At 46.0% G+C, this 16,908-nt stretch overlaps 1 protein-coding gene across 1 annotated transcript in view; it reads right to left on the bottom strand.

Moving 5' to 3' along the window:
* scara3 (scavenger receptor class A, member 3) overlaps positions 1-16,908 on the bottom strand; it is a 134,630-nt gene that overhangs the window by 56,142 nt on the left and 61,580 nt on the right. The window contains exons 3-4 of the mRNA XM_084314825.1: positions 6,635-6,679; positions 3,005-3,124 (exon numbers count right to left, since the gene is read on the bottom strand). Of these exons, the coding sequence (XP_084170951.1) occupies positions 3,005-3,124; positions 6,635-6,679 (165 nt within the window). The remainder of the gene's footprint in view (positions 1-3,004; positions 3,125-6,634; positions 6,680-16,908) is intronic.

Here is a 16,908-nt window from a genome sequence, read left to right as displayed (position 1 = left end):
ATGGCTTGCAGATAACGAACTATCATTACACCTGGGTAAAACAGAGTCCATTCTCTTCAGTTCAAATAACAAACTCAGCAAGACAAACGGCTTCTCTGTTATAGTGGGTGACAATATTGTCACAAGGAAAGATGAAATTACATACCTGGGGTCCTCCATCCTAGAGGAAAATCTTTCCTGTGACAAGATGGCATCCAATGTAATCAAAAAAGTCAACCAACAAACAAGATTCTTGTACCGGATCTCATTCAAGGGTACTACAACTATGCTTGCACCTCATGGTACCAAAGCACCTCTAAGGCACTAAAAACAAGATTACAAACATCACAAAACAAACTGGTCAGACTACTGCTTGACCTTACTCCTAAAACCCACCTCACCCCTGCCCATTTTGACAACCTAGGATGGCTTAGAGTAGATGACAGACAGCAACTTGCAATGGGCCTGGTCTACAAGATACACTACACCACTAAGGTACCTATGTACATGTCGAGGTACTTCCCAAAGGTCAGTGAATACCACGACCACAACACCAGAGGGAGTTCCACAAATCATGTGCAACCCAGATTCGGCTCAAACAAGGGACTAAACACGTTTAGCAATTATGCCACATCAATGTGGAACGCCCTACCCACAGCCGTAAAAAATGTGAATCCCTACCCACCTTCAAAACAGCTCTCAAAGAGCACCTACGGGAGGCTGAAATTCGAAACTGGCCCCCGTAAATGTCAGAACCGCCCCTCCCACCGACCCACCCCCTCCTAATGTACAGTTTCTTCCCCCTCCTATGTATATATTAGGATCTCTGTTTAACAGTACTGTATATTTGCTTATCTTGTATGTCACAAATGTAACAGTACTCTATATCTGTGTGTCAAGTTTGTCATAAATGTCATGATATATATCTGTATATCTGTATGTTGCGTATGTCATAAATGTCATTATGAATTTAATTGAAAATGGGGGACCCTGATGTAAACAAGACGAAAGTCTTTCTCTGGTCTGCATCCCCTTAACAATTGTGTGTATTGAGCTGTACTGTATTGTACCCATTCTGCAATCTGTTAATAAAGTTTTCAATCAATCAATCAATAATAATATCCTTCAGTATGTCCTTGTAGTAGTATCCCTGTAGTAGTATTCAGTTTTGTCATTCAGTTTTGTCTTTTGAATTTCCTTTTCAGATGTGTGTTTTGTGGTGAAATGGACACTAGAAGAACATAACAAGACTCCCTGGTGCTCCTGATGGAATTGAATGACTTATAGTCAAGTAATACAGTAATGTTAGACGTGAACCAGATGTGATATAGAGATCTAGAACATGTACTGTATGTGTTCTCAGTCAATTGGGTAACACTACTCCTGTGTTGTAGAGCACAGTTTTTTTCTTACAAATTACTGTGCTTGCAGTGGTGATGCTGTGCATGTGTGTGAATGTGTGTGTGTGTGTGTGTGTGTGTGTGTGTGTGTGTGTGTGTGTGTGTGTGTGTACATGTGTGTATGTGTACGTGTGTGTGTGTGTGTTAATATGAGTGTGTGTGTGTGTACATGTGTGTACATGTGTGTGTGTGTGTACATGTGTGTGTGTGTGTGTGTGTGTGTGTACATGTGTGTGTGTGACTGTGTGTGTACATGTGTGTGTGTGTGTGTGTGTGTGTGTGTGTGTGTGTGTGTGTGTGTGTGTGTGTGTGACTGTGTGTGTGAATGTGTGTGTACATGTGTGTGTACATGTGTGTGTACGTGTGTGTACGTGTGTGTGTTAATATAAGTGAGTGTGTGTGTGTACATGTGTGTACATGTGTGTGTGTGTGTGTGTGTACATGTGTGTGTGTGACTGTGTGTGTGTACATGTGTGTGTACGTGTGTGTGTGTGTGTGTACGTGTGTGTTAGTATGAGTGAGTGTGTGTGTGTGTGTACATGTGTGTGTGTGTACATGTGTGTGTGTGACTGTGTGTGTGTACATGTGTGTGTGTGTGTGTGTGTGTGTACGTGTGTGTTAGTATGAGTGAGTGTGCGTGTGTGTGTGTGTGTGTGTGTGTGTGTGTGTGTGTGTGTGTGTGTGTGTGTGTGTGTGTGTGTGTGTGTGTGTGTGTGTGTGTGTGTGTGTGTGTGTGTGTGTGTGTGTGTGTGTGTGTGTGTGTGTGTGTGTGTGTGTGTGTGTGTGTGTGTGTGTGTGTGTGTGTGTGTGTAACCCTCTGTCAACCCTCCAGAGGCCTGAGTCGATATAAACACAGAGATTTACAACCTCCGTGGGCCGATAACGAGAAAAGCATCTTATCTGTGGTTCTGACTGTAACAGCAGTCCCACCTGATCCCATGTAGCTCACAAAGACATTACTACTGTTGTCATGTGACCCAGGCTCATTGAAACATGTCACAAGCATATTATTACTGTTGTCATGTCGTGACCCAGGCTCATTCAAACATGTCACAAACATATTACTACTGTTGTCATGTGGGGACCCACCAGAAGAAGGCCCATGACCCATTTTGTTTCCCGACCAAAACCAGGTTTGTGGTGTGACAGACACAGAGTACATACCTAGCGATGCCAGGACAGACACAGAGTACATACCTAGCGATGCCAGGACAGACACAGAGTACATACCTAGTGATGCTAGGACAGACACAGAGTACATACCTAGTGATGCTAGGACAGACACAGAGTAGGACAGACACAGAGTACATACCTAGTGATGCTAGGACAGACACAGAGTACATACCTAGTGATGCTAGGACAGACACAGAGTAGGACAGACACAGAGTACATACCTAGCGATGCTAGGACAGACACAGAGTACATACCTAGCGATGCCAGGACAGACACAGAGTACATACCTAGCGATGCCAGGACAGACACAGAGTACATACCTAGCGATGCCAGGACAGACACAGAGTACATACCTAGCGATGCCAGGACAGACACAGAGTACATACCTAGTGATGCCAGGACAGACACAGAGTACATACCTAGTGATGCCAGGACAGACACAGAGTACATACCTAGTGATGCCAGGACAGACACAGTGATGATAATGAAGGCAAAGACTCCATACAGGGCTTTGACTGCCAGCTGGAGGGAGTGGCTCTGTTGGCACTTCACACAACCGCCCCGACTACGACCTGGAGACAAAGAGGATAGATGGATAGATAGATTAGCATTCCATGGGTCTGACATGTCAGGCTAGTCTATTCTTCTTTCTTTTTTTTTTTTTTTATTATCTTTCTTCCCCTCTTTTTCCCGATTTTTCTCCCATCCCACCCTTCCTGGTTGTTGCGCACTTTCTCCTACTGTTGGTCCGGGAGACCGGAGACTGTCACATGCTTTCCTCCGACGCATGTGCAGCCTGCCGGCAGGCCAGCCTGGCCGCGCAGATTCTCACCGGGGAGAGTGTAGCGTGTGGGAGGCCGTTGTCCACAACGCCCAGGACCCACCCTTCAGCTTTCCCACCCTCTAATACTGCCAATTGTATTAGTGTGAGCGGCCAGCCAAGCTGATAGCAATGCCGGGAGCTGGATTCGAACAGGCGAATCCAGCTTCTCCGGCGTTGGTGACGAACGCAATCTCCGCTACGCCACCTGACCGCCGGGCTAGTCTATTCTTCTACACACCTGTTCATATTCACATATTGAAACTGAGCTGTACAGTATTATTGAAACAACACAATGAGAATTATATTTCACGGTGAGTCTTCGCTTCAACACCCCTTATCAGATTGGGCGATGATGACCAATGGTAAGAGGAGAATGACGGTGAGTGAGCTACAGGCTCGGCGCGACTGATCCGGAGTCAGTCTGGGTGGTCACAGTATTGATACAGAGGGACTGAGTATGGTGGATAAGTCTGATCCGGGGTCAGTCTGGGTGGTCACAGTATTGATACAGAGGGACTGAGTATGGTGGATAAGTCTGATCCGGGGTCAGTCTGGGTGGTCACAGTATTGATAAAGAGGGACTGAGTATGGTGGATAAGTCTGATCCGGGGTCAGTCTGGGTGGTCACAGTATTGATACAGAGGGACTGAGTATGGTGGATAAGTCTGTGTGTTCACAATAGCTGCACTTACATGGATAATATTTCCTCAACCCAATTCAAATCATTCAGATTGGACAGAAAGACCCTGCCTACACTTAGGCCCTCTTGCGCTCGTCGCCATCTACTGCTTTTGAATAAAAAAACAGCTGAAATTAAAATACTGTGCCCAACAGCACATGGGTTCATTTTGATAGTTCTGTACATAATTGTCAACAACTCATTGTTTCAAGCCTTTCAACCTTGCTCCATCCCCAGTCGTAATGTAAAGCCACGCTAGCCAGGGACCAGCAACTTGGTCCGTGTACTAATGTCCAAGTCACAGAGAAAACGCTAAATGGTCCAAACTGACAATTTGTACGTCTTCATTTGAATAACATGATAGAAGAAATAGTTGGACATTCACTACACAGACAGACCATTGAGGCATTCAACAATCCTTTTAGCTGGGCGCTCGCCACCAACGCAGGAGATGCTGGGTTCGAGCCCAGCTCTCGGCGTTGCTACCAGCTTGGCTGGTCGTTCATACTAATACAATTGGCAGTATTAGGGGGTGGGAAGCTGGTGGGTGGGGATCGGACGTTGTGGACAGCGACTCCTACAGGTCGGTTGGTGCGCCAGCACAGTAGAATCAGGAAGCGACAGGGGCGGTGTGTCCCTCCCACGCAGACCCTCGCCGCTGAGAGATCGCGCTGTGCAGGTGAAAAGATGCGACGGCTGCCTCCTCGAGTACCGGAGGGGACACGTGATGCAAGGCTTCGTCCACATTGCAGCCGGCTTGTGGGAGGCATGGCCTAACAGCGTTCGAGACAGGGGAGGGTAGAATTGGACAATACGGAATTGGGGACGGGAGAACAATTGAAAATGGGGAGAAAAAGTAGATAAAAAAAATCCTTTTAGCTAACACTGAGCTTCCAATAAAGACATTCAACGATCCTTCTAGCTAACGCTGAGCTTCCAATAAAGACATTCAACGATCCTTTTAGCTAACGTTGAGCTTCCAATAAAGACATTCAACGATCCTTTTAGCTAATGTTGAGCTTCCAATAAAGACATTCAACGATCCTTTTAGCTAATGTTGAGCTTCCAATAAAGACATTCAACGATCCTTTTAGCTAATGTTGAGCTTCCAATAAAGACATTCAACGATCCTTTTAGCTAATGTTGAGCTTCCAATAAAGACATTCAACAACCCTTTATGCTTCCAATAAAGACAGACACAGAAAGGTTTTGTTTTGGAATTTCCCCAGAAAGTCCTTTACGTCACTTAACAACGTCAAAGAGCTTTGATGTAACCCCCACATGGGGCAAACATGCACAGAAAGAATCATCTATTCCATCCAGAGAAATGATCACGGCTTACACCACCCATCTCAACCCGATTGAAAATTCCTTCCGATCAGATCGGTCTCTTCTGATTGAGGGGGTTACATGAGGCATTTTAATTCTGATCAGGCTATTATTCAGATTATTAGTGGAATATTAGGGTCCATGTAAACGCAAGCTATTGAGACTGGGGGACTAAATGTGCGGCTGATCCAGAATCGGTCTCTGCCGTCACCATACTGGGACTGAAGGACTAAATGTGGTTGATATGTGGAGCAGATATGAAAGGCACACATAGCAGCACTGTCATGAAGACACGCAGACACTCAACACAGAGACACACACACACGCATGCACACAATCATGCCTACAAACGACAGATGTACACACACACACACACACACACACACACACACACAATGGCAGTTGTACACATTACACAAACACACACACACGCATAAACCTGACAAACGTATACACAAACACAAACACATACACAAATAAACACACAAACACTGGCAAATGTACAAACTAAATCACACTCACAGACACAAACACACACACGTATAAATGATCATGCTGGTATTAATAAACACACCATTCACTTGGCCTGCGAGTAGCCTGTTGGAGGAAAGATAGAACACAGATGTCCTCGCATGTGTGCGTGTGTCTGTGTGTTATGTACCAGGAGCCTGATCACTCCTGTGTCACTGTGCATGCAGGCCTGATCACTCCTGTGTCACGGGGCATGCAGGCCTGATCACTCCTGTGTCACGGGGCATGCAGGTGAGGGCTGCCAATTAGCTAATTGGTGCTGATTGGTTACCTGCTGGCATGGTTAAAACCAGGCCTTCAGACACACATGCAGGTCTGTCTGTGGTTAGGGGGAGAGTTGTCACATTCTTCCAATCCTTGTACTTTAGTTATACCAGTAATTCCTTGTAGAGTAGCATTTTTGAGGTTAAGCACGGGTTTTGGTGTTGGTTTGCACATAGGTTGCGTGCCTTTGAGCCAGGGTCGTAACACTGTGTGTGTGTGTGTGTGTGTATGTATGTGTGTGTGTGTTTGTATGTGTGTGTGTGTATGTGTGTGTGTGTGTGTGTATGCGTGTGTGTGTGTGTGTTTGTATGTGTGTGTGTGTGTGTTTGTATGTGTGTGTGTGTGTGTGTGTGTGTGTGTGTGTGTGTGTGTGTGTGTGTGTGTGTGTGTGTGTGTGTGTGTGTGTGTGTGTGTGTGTGTGTTGTGTGTGTGTATGTGTGTGTGTGTGTCCTTCACCTCTAAACGAAGGAATCTCCTCCTCTTCTCCAGTGAGATCCTCCTCTGAAACACAGGGAAAGGTGACCTTAATGAATTATCAATGTTGGACTGTAATGAAAGTAAACTACACTGTAGCACTCAACATGTTACATTGTTACTCAGCTGATAGAGTTGTACCCTTCCTGCTGTCTTGTTGTACAAAACTTGTAAGTCGCTTTGGATAAAAGCGTCAGCTAAAATGACAAAATGCCAATGTAAATGTGAATGTATTCATTCTAAATGCACCAGTTCCTACTTCTCCCTATTTTGGACTGAATGTGACCGCAAGCGCAGATGAGATCCACCACGTAGCTTTCATTACTAAACCGTAACCATTTGGAGAAATGACCACACTGACTGACAGCAGTGCCTTCCCTTTGGCTCCATGTTGCAGAAGAAGAGTTGCTCTCAGGGCGGTGACGCCGGAGATGCAGAGACAGGGAGACATTGGACTCCCTGGCTAATTCAGAGATTATTAAACATGATTACTTATTGATTTGAGAACATCATATGACAACGACTGAATTAGTTTTACCTTTCTGCTCGACCAAAGGCTACCACTCATCTACAAGTTAGCAACAACATTTCTCCCTCCTCCCTCTCAACACCAGCTGAAACTACTGTCTGGGGGGGGGCTTCCTCCTCCCTCTCAACACCAGCTGAAACTACTGTCTGGGGGGGGGGGGCAAAATTGTAATTGAAGTTGAAACTTGATTAATCACCCAGCCCTACCTTAAAATTGCTTATACCTGTAAAAGTAGAGGAGCATTATTTCATTGAGCAACATATTTGCCATGTTTAGGGGTCAAAGGGGTCCCCACACGGCGAGCGATTTTAGCCAGGCGACCGATTTTTTTAGCGAGGCGACCGACAGAATTGTATTGCCTCCATTGTTATGAATGAGAGAACCCACACGGCAGGAGATTTTGAAGCGACGGTCGCGCAGCTATTTCTGTCGCCTGGCTAAAAATCGCCTCGATCCTATTTTTTGAGGCGACACAGAAAGGACAATGAGGAAATAACATGACTTCTACTGGTGTATCATTTGTACACCATTAATGTATCAATACATTCATTGATCAATAACCTACATATTATTACCATGCTACTTATGTTAATTATTATTAACAGGAACAATAAAAATAAATAACGTTAGTTGGAGAACTTAAGGTTTAGTGGCCGCTTGTCATTAACTAACTGACAATGCGCCACGATGCACCTACTAGATGTTTTTGTACTCGGGTAACAAAATAAATTGTGGATGTTGACAGAGTTTAATGTCCAGGCTGCAGCTGATGTGGTTTATACGGTTTATTGTCCAAAGAAATGATGGTTGAGAGAAAACATTCTCTCTCAGCTGCATAATAATACTTGTCCAATCGGTGCCTAGTGAACGTATTGTAGCCATCAGGCATGCAGTAATGTCAGGAAGAATGAGGAGAGGTTGTATTCGTATATGGTGGTTTAATTCCAGCTCAATATGGGTTTTACAGGTTAATATTCCCTCGTAACGCGCAACACAGCTACCTGTATACGAACAGGTAGAAAAATACCTTCTAAATCTAATCTACGAATTCCAATCTGGCTTCAGAACATCCCACTCCACTGACACATGCCTTCTCTATTTAAACGACCACATCAAACAAGAGGTGGACGCGGGCAAATACTGCGGCATGGTCATGCTGGACGTACATAAGGCCTTCGACACTGTCAATCACACCATTCTGATTGACAAGCTAAAAGCAATTGGTTTTGATAGTCTATCAGTGAGCTGGATGCAATCCTACCTGGAGGGGAGAGAGCAGATGGTGGAGGTAAACGGTACCCTATCCCCCCCCCTCACAGTAAGCTGTGGTGTTCCACAAGGAAGCATACTAGGTCCGCTACTGTTCCTAATTTATGCAAATGACATGTCGTCAGCTTGTGACTGCAACTTGTTCCTGTTTGCGGACGACTCAGCCCTGCTGGTCTCTGACAAGAACAAGTTACAGGTTGAAAAAACCCTCAGCTCAGAACTAGGCAAAATCTGCATATGGCTCGGTGATAACAAACTATCATTACACATGGGCAAAACAGAGTCCATTCTCTTCGGTTCAAATAACAAACTCAGCAAGACCGACGGCTTCTCAGTTACAGTGGGTGACAATATTGTCACAAGGAAAGAAGATATTACCTAGTAGTAGTAGTAGTAGGAGTAGTAGTGGCGCCGAGGAGAGTGGCAGCCTTTTCATAGCAGCTCCCACCCCCTTTACTTCTTATCCCGTTTACTACTTTCTTACTTATTCTTTTTGTGATTATACTTACTTAATAGGTGTCTAAGTGACTGTGCGTTGCTTTAGACCAAGTTAAGGCATTTGTAACAACTTCTGTGAAGTTAGCTGAGTTAGGCAAGTTCGGTCGAGCACAGCTCTGAACAATGGACACCGGCGGGCTGGTTTACCCGCGGCAGGACAACAACAACAACAACAACAACAACAACAACAACAACGGCGGGCTGGTTTACCCGAGGGAGGCTCTCCTCTGCTTTCGAGACAGAGTTGCAGAGCCACCGAGGAATCTACCAGCCGAAATAAGGATTTGCAGACGGGGAAATTGAGCTGGCACGAGCGTGAAGGACAGGATAAAGGACAGCAGGAGATTCAAGCCTTACCTGCCCTCTGTCGTCATGGGGAACGTGCGATCGCTGGCCAACAAGACCGACGAGCTCTCAGCCCTGATGATCAACCAGCGTGAGTACAAGGAGGCAAGCCTACTGTGCTTCACCGAATCCTGGCTGAACGAGAACATCCCGGACAGTGCAATCGAACAGGAGGGCTTCACGGTGGTGCGCGCCGACCAGAGTAAACAGAGCGGCAAGCGGAGAGGCGGAGGGCTTGTTGTCTTTGTTAACTCCAAATGGTGCCACCCGGGGCACATCACCATTAAGGAACGTATCTGTTCCCCCGACATTGAACTATTGGCACTGAGTCTGCGGCCATACTATTTACCGCGAGAAATAACACACGTCCTGGCTCTAACTGTTTACATCCCACCCAGCGCGGCGGCGGCGCAGGCGAGTGACGTCATACACTCCACCGTCGCGGCGCTTCAGACAAAACACCCGGATGCATTTATTTTTATCAATGGGGACTTCAACCATGTCAGACTGAACAAGACCCTGACAAACTTCACCCAGTATGTCACCTGCAAAACCAGGGGAGACAAAACTCTGGACCTCCTGTATGCTAACGTGAAGGAGGCTTTCAGTGCGACTTCCCTGCCCCCCCTCGGCCAGTCAGACCACAACCTTGTGAGGCTTGTATCCACATACACGCCTCTCATTAAGAGACAGCCTCCGACCACCATGTCTGTCCCACAGTGGTCTGACGACGTCGAGGAGGAGCTACAGGAGTGTTTCAGGTCGACAGACTGGGATATGTTTGAGAGGGCCCATGGTGATGACATTGATGGACTATCCCACTGCATCACAGACTACATCAGGTTCTGTGAGGAGAGCATCGTACCCACAAAGAAGGTACGCTGCTTTTCAAACAATAAACCCTGGATTAGCAAGGACATTAAACACCTGCTAAACAGGAAAAAGAGGGCCTTCATGGCAGGGGACACTGAGCAGGCCAGGGCTGTCCAAAGGGAGCTCAAAAAAGAGCTAAGGGCAGCCAAGGTCAGCTACAAGGACAGGCTGGAGGGCAGACTACAGGCCAACAACACCAGGGAGGTGTGGGCGGGGGTCAGGAAGATCACTGGTTTCAAACAGCAGGGCACAGCTGTGGAGGGCCCGCCAGAGCGTGCAAACGAGTTCAACTCGTTTTTCAACCGCTTTGACCAGAGTGGCCTCCCCACACCCCTCCCCCCACCCATCGACACCAGCACCAGATCACACCTACAAAGCAGCCCCCCCACCCCCCACCCACCCACACCCATCAGCAACGGCACCCCACCCCCAACACCAGCAGACTGCCCACCACCCCCAACCCTGACGATCACAACCAGTCAGGTCAGTAGGCAGCTCTCCAGAATTAATGTAAACAAGGCCAGAGGACCGGACAACACCAATCCCAGGGTGCTCAAGGTATGTGCAGAGCAGCTGGCAGCACCGCTCCAGCATCTTTTCAACCTCTCCCTGAGGCTGGAGAGGGTGCCCCAGCTCTGGAAGACCTCCTGCATTGTCCCGGTGCCCAAGAAGGGACGTCCCAGCACCCCCAACGACTACAGGCCAGTCGCTCTGACGTCACACGTCATGAAGACGTTTGAGAGACTGGTCCTGCAACACCTCAAGCCCCTGGTGCGTGACTCCCTCGACCCCCTGCAGTTTGCATACCAGGCAAACATCGGGGTGGAGGATGCCATCATCTACATGCTCCACAGAGCGTACACGCACCTGGAGAAGCCGCGCAGCTCAGTGAGGATTATGTTCTTTGATTTCTCCAGCGCCTTCAACACCATCCAGCCGTCACTGCTAGCGGAGAAGCTCTCTGCGATGCAGCTGGAGCACGGCTTGGTGGCCTGGATCAAGGACTACCTCACTGAGAGGCCACAGTACGTCAGACTAAAGGACAGTCAGTCTGACGTACTGGTGAGCAACACCGGCGCCCCCCAGGGAACTGTGCTGTCACCCTTCCTCTTCACCCTCTACACCTCAGACTTCTGCCGCAACTCCAGCGGGTGCCACCTGCAGAAGTTCTCAGACGACTCCTCCATCGTAAGCTACATCACCGACGATGATGAGGAGGAGTACAGAGCCCTGGTGGAGAGCTTCGTGGGGTGGAGCGACAGCAACCACCTCCAACTCAACACCAGTAAGACCAAGGAGCTGGTGGTGGACTTCCGGAGGGGCAAGAAGAGGCCCCCCCCGATTCCCATCTCCATCCGAGGGGTGGATGTGGAGATGGTGGACTCATACAAGTTCCTTGGGGTACACCTGAACAATAAACTGGACTGGTCGGACAACACAGAGGCCCTCTACAGGAAGGGACAGAGCAGGCTGTTCTTCCTGAGGAGACTCAGGTCCTTCAATGTGTGCAACAAACTGCTGCAGTCTTTTTACCAGTCTGTTGTGGCCAGCATCCTCTTCTATGCTGTGGCATGCTGGGGAGGCTACATCAACTCAAGGGACACCAACAAGCTCAACAAGCTGGTGAGGAAGGCTAGCTCCGTGGTGGGAGTCAAGCTACCTAGACTTGAGGTGATGGTAGAGCGGGGGATGATAAGGAAGCTGGATGCCATCATGGAGAACCCCTACCACCCCCTCTACGACGAGCTAGTCAAGATGAGAAGCTCGTTCAGCCACAGACTCATTCCCCCCCGACACTCAACTAACCGCCTCGGACAGTCCTTCATACCAGCGGCCATCAGGCTCCACAACAGTGGGCAGCGACTAGCAGCCTCCAGGCCCCACAACAGGGGGCAGCGACAGCGACTGCTACCAGACATTGACCTGGGACTTATAGGAACCCAAGGGGGACAACGTAGACTACCCTGGTACTTTGATTAATGTATACTCAGTAGATAGTAAATTATAACACTACCTCATGCATACTGCACCTTATGTGACACTGTGAATAATGTGAATATTCCTCAGCTAGTCAGATAGTAAATTATATTGACCATATTGATCAATTTGTTTACACTGCCTGTGTTGTCTTTTACTACCTGTATACTGTGTTGTTTTACTACCTGTACCCCTCCCCCCCCCCTCCCCCCCATGCTGCTATGATGCCTGAATTTCCCCAAGGGGATCAATAAAGGAATATCTTATCTTATCTTATCTTACCTACCTGGGTTCCATCCTAGAGGCAAATCTTTCCTGTGACAAAATGGCATCCAATGTAATAAAAAAAGTCAACCAACGAACTCGATTCTTGTACCGGATCTCCTCACTGGTAAACAAGAATACCCTGAAGACTCTGGCAGGAGCACTCATTCAAGGGTACTACGACTATGCTTGCACCTCATGGTACCAAAGCACCTCAAAGGCGCTAAAAACAAAATTACAAACATCTCAAAACAAACTGGTCAGACTACTGCTTGACCTTACTCCTAGAACCCACCTCACCCCTGCCCACTTTGACAACCTAGGATGGCTTAGAGTAGACGACAGAGTACAGCAACTTGCAATGGGCCTGGTCTACAAGATACACTACACGACCAAGGTACCCATGTACATGTCAAAATACTTCCCAAAGGTCAGTGAATACCACGATCACAACACCAGAGGGAGCTCCACAAATCATGTTAAACCCAGATTCGGCTAAAACAAGGGACTAAACACATTTCGCAATTATGCCACTGTGGAACGCCCTACCCAAAGCTGTAAAGGAATGTGAATCACTACCCACTTTCAAAAACACTCTCAAAAAACACCTAAGGGAGACTGCAACTCGAAACTGGCCCCTGTAAATGTCCGAACACAACCCCCTCCAATGTACAGTAAATTACCAAGTATGGTCTTGTCAATATTCCAATGTACAGTTTTTTTTCATACGGCTCAGACTCGAGCCGTATGACTTGAAACACTTGATACTCTCCCATGAGCCCAAAATGTTGGAATAATTGTGTGTGTAAAGTGTAAATAACAGTAAATAAAAAGTATAAAGTTAATCAGCTTAATTTCGTTGTCAGCCGCCAATCAAGTTGCGCAAGCAGAGAAGGAAGTTGAGTGTCATTGAAGAATCATCTAAATTTAATATACTATTATCTTCAATGACCAACTTTTGAAAACAATTACTACAAATTATTAAATCACATGCCCATTGGGATATAATGTAATACAGTATATGGTTTATATATGGTTTATGTATATAATGGGTAGGGCTGTCTTAAATACTTCGAAGCTTTGTTCGATGGGCGTGGGATTCGAATATGAAAATACAATTCGAATATATTAAAAAAATATATATTTATTTAAAAAGATATATATAATCTTTTGCAAAATCAAATCTTTGTTAATTACAAATGTTTATTTTTAGTTCCAGGAAAGTCTGTAGGAAAGAGTTCCATCCAACAATATAGTCATTAAATCACAGCAGTTCAGTTCAGTTCAGTATTATTAATCCACATACTCACAGGTTTACAACAGTTACCTTGTGCAGCAAGTCATGTCAAAAGTAAGTACAGGACCGGGTTTCCTGCCCGCCGGTCCTGTCTTCGTTCCTGACTAGGACCCGTCAGTGCAGCGTTCAGAGCCCCGTATACGACGTAGCTTAAAGCATATAGACTTCCAGATGAGGGCGGCTGGGTAGTGTAGAGGTCTAAGCACTCGCCTACCACCCCAGAGACCCGGGGGGTTCAAACCCCGGTGTCAGTGGTACAGCCATCTTGGTCAGTTGTCCCTACGAACACAATTGGCAGCGTTTGCGGGTGAGCCAGTGGGGTATGAGTCCTGGTTGTTGTGATAGCAACTCCTACTGGCCTGTTCAGCAGGAAGGGGGTCTGGGGGAGATAGTGTGAACCTCTGCACGCACCTCCGCTCTCCAGTGAAACACTTTGCTGTCAGGTGAAAAGAAGCGGCTGGCGACTCCACATGTATCAGAGGAGGCATGTGGTAGTCTACACACCCTTCCCAGACTGACAGAGGAGACACGTGGTAGTCTACACCACATACGTGGTAGTCTATTCTACACCCTACCCAGACCGACAGAGGAGGCATGTGGTAGTCTACGCCAGGGGTTCCCAAACTTTTCAGGCCGGGACCCGGAAAATAAGGCGTCAGAGAGCCGCGGCCCAATGCACATCGTCAGGCTTTTTTTTTCTTTTTTTTTTGTCAGGCGACCGATTTTTTAAGCCAAATATCACTTCAATCCTATTAAGTTAGTTCAAGTTAGTTATTCATTTATATGTGCTATTTATGAGAGGGCTAACTTGTTGCAAAATAATAATGATAATAATAATATCCTCATTAAAATACTATTGTTGCTTCGGTTGTTTTCAGCGTTTTATGTGCATAATCTGTTATTTAGTTTGAAATGTTCGTTGAAATAAGTAGATTTTTAGTTTTTGTTTATTTATTAAGTTAATATAAAACCATATAGTCACATTTTAGAATACAATAGAATAGAATTTTAGAATACAACTAGAAACACTGTCCTGGCCTGCTTCTAAGTTCAGTGGCCTGAAAAAAAATATATATCTTTTAACTTTTTTTTTTTTTGGAAATCATCTCGCGGCCCTCCCGTGGCTGCTCGCGGCCCACCTTTGGGTCGCGACCCCGACTTTGGGAACCACTGGTCTACGCCCTACCCAGATCGACAGTAGGGCAGCGCAATGACAAGGAAGGGAAATTACTTGCCAACTCCCATTTTGTTAAGGTTGGTTTTTAAATGTTATAGAGGGGCGGGGGAACAGGTGGAAATCTAAAACGTGCCATTTTGTGAATGGATTGTGGAGAAGTGGGCGTGTATGTGCGGCGTGGCAGGCTAAGCCATCACAATATACAGCAATAAACTCAATAATCAATAATGTGTACATTTTTGTAAAAGTAAAAAGCTGTATCGTACATTTTGTAACTACACAAAGATCAAAATCAATAAAGGACGACTCTCTCAAATCTAAATGACACATGCAGAATTGAAATAAATAAAATAAGAAATGCTTAACCATTCTGTAGGAGCCATTATGATGGTGGCATATTATTTTATTATTTGTAATATTATTATTGGACACCTGGTGGCGGGTTTTAGATTTGACAGCACTGGTTAGGTATTTAGGGTCACAGGTGCAGTAATCAACTAGGACACAGGTAGTGAGAAGCACACCGTTCTTACCAGTAGCTCAGTAACAGAAGCTCAGCAGCTCAGCAACCAGAAGACAAGAAATACCAAATAAATATAGAATACCATATAATTCCTACAGAACCCACTCTAGCAATAAATTGAATGTACAACTGCAACTTCAGCAATAAACACCCCTAAACCTGGAATCACGACTGGACATCCATCATTGCTGTGTCTACTGCGTAAGATCACTCCCTACCATACCTGTGAAGTAACGGGCAGAAAACAGGACATTGGAAATGAAAAATTGCCGTTACATTCAAGTAAGAACGTCGCTCTACAGCTGAGTGAAACTAGGACATCATCAAAGGCTTCAGAAGGACAGATTGTTTCACAGCCAATATGGCGGCTGATTGAGGTGATTAGAAACACCTGCGCAGCTCTACTGAGTGAGTTGTGAATTAACACTATGATCGCCGGGGACGAGTTAAGACGTCATTCCTAGCCATGCTCATTCTGCCGAAGACGCCGTAACTCGTCTTTGATGTCAATATTTCAAAAATCTGTGATCGAAATCATATTTCCCCTCCGGAGCCCTGAGACACACTGCAAAGCTCCACTGAACTCTCTAGCGGTTCAAGAGCGCCATCTGGTGGCAGATCGGCAGATCGCCAACCGGAAATGAGCCTTTGAACCGGTAGTGCTCATCCATATGTGGTCCGGGCACTCGCTATCGTTAGAGAGACTCCGTCTTGATACAGTGAACATCGATCGGTGCAAATAACTCGAAAAAACAACATGATTTGGACGTATATACTATTATACAACCTGGAAATGGATCGGGCATTTCTACATCCCATAATGGAAAAAATTCTGTTCCACGCTCATCTGCCAGCGCCGCGAGGAAGCCACGGTAAGATTCAGCGTTATATTCTAACGTGTTCGATATAAACTGCTATGATGAACATATGACCCACTCTGGATGAATCATCTAACGCTGCCCACGGAATTATAAACGATCCCCCGCCCATCCGGTCATCATCAGATGATACGTAGAAACTTCTAGAAGCACATCCAGTTGAAATTTTTTATCTCGCACAGATTCCTACCAAACTGTATTTGATCATCAATATAATGCATTTAGGGCTATAAATCACGTTCTGAAGAAAGCTGCAGAAAACGATAAAAACATACTTATACTTTAGACCATATTTTAGTATGAATATGTGAATGAAAAAGTTTAACGTTGCTACACCCTGAACAATACATATAGGACATTGAATGGGCCATAATAATGGCAATTTAGCAATAGAATTTAAAAAGTTATAGCCCTGCAAAGAAGGGGAACTTCTCCATAGACAAATAGAGATGGTGAGGGATGGTAAATTATGAATTTATCCCATGGCGATCAAAGTGTTAAGCTGTTGGAAAACTGTGAATGAACATGTCTGATGCTCAGCCACTAGATGGCAATGTTGGACAGGATCCTGAAAGGGAAAAACGAGTTTGCAAGTACACAGCCAAAGGCTTGGAAATGTTGGTTGA

Source organism: Notolepis coatsorum, assembly GCF_963971535.1.
Source record: "Notolepis coatsorum genome assembly, chromosome: 5".
Classification (NCBI taxonomy): domain Eukaryota; kingdom Metazoa; phylum Chordata; class Actinopteri; order Aulopiformes; family Paralepididae; genus Notolepis; species Notolepis coatsorum.
This window is presented reverse-complemented; position numbering and strand designations above follow the sequence as displayed.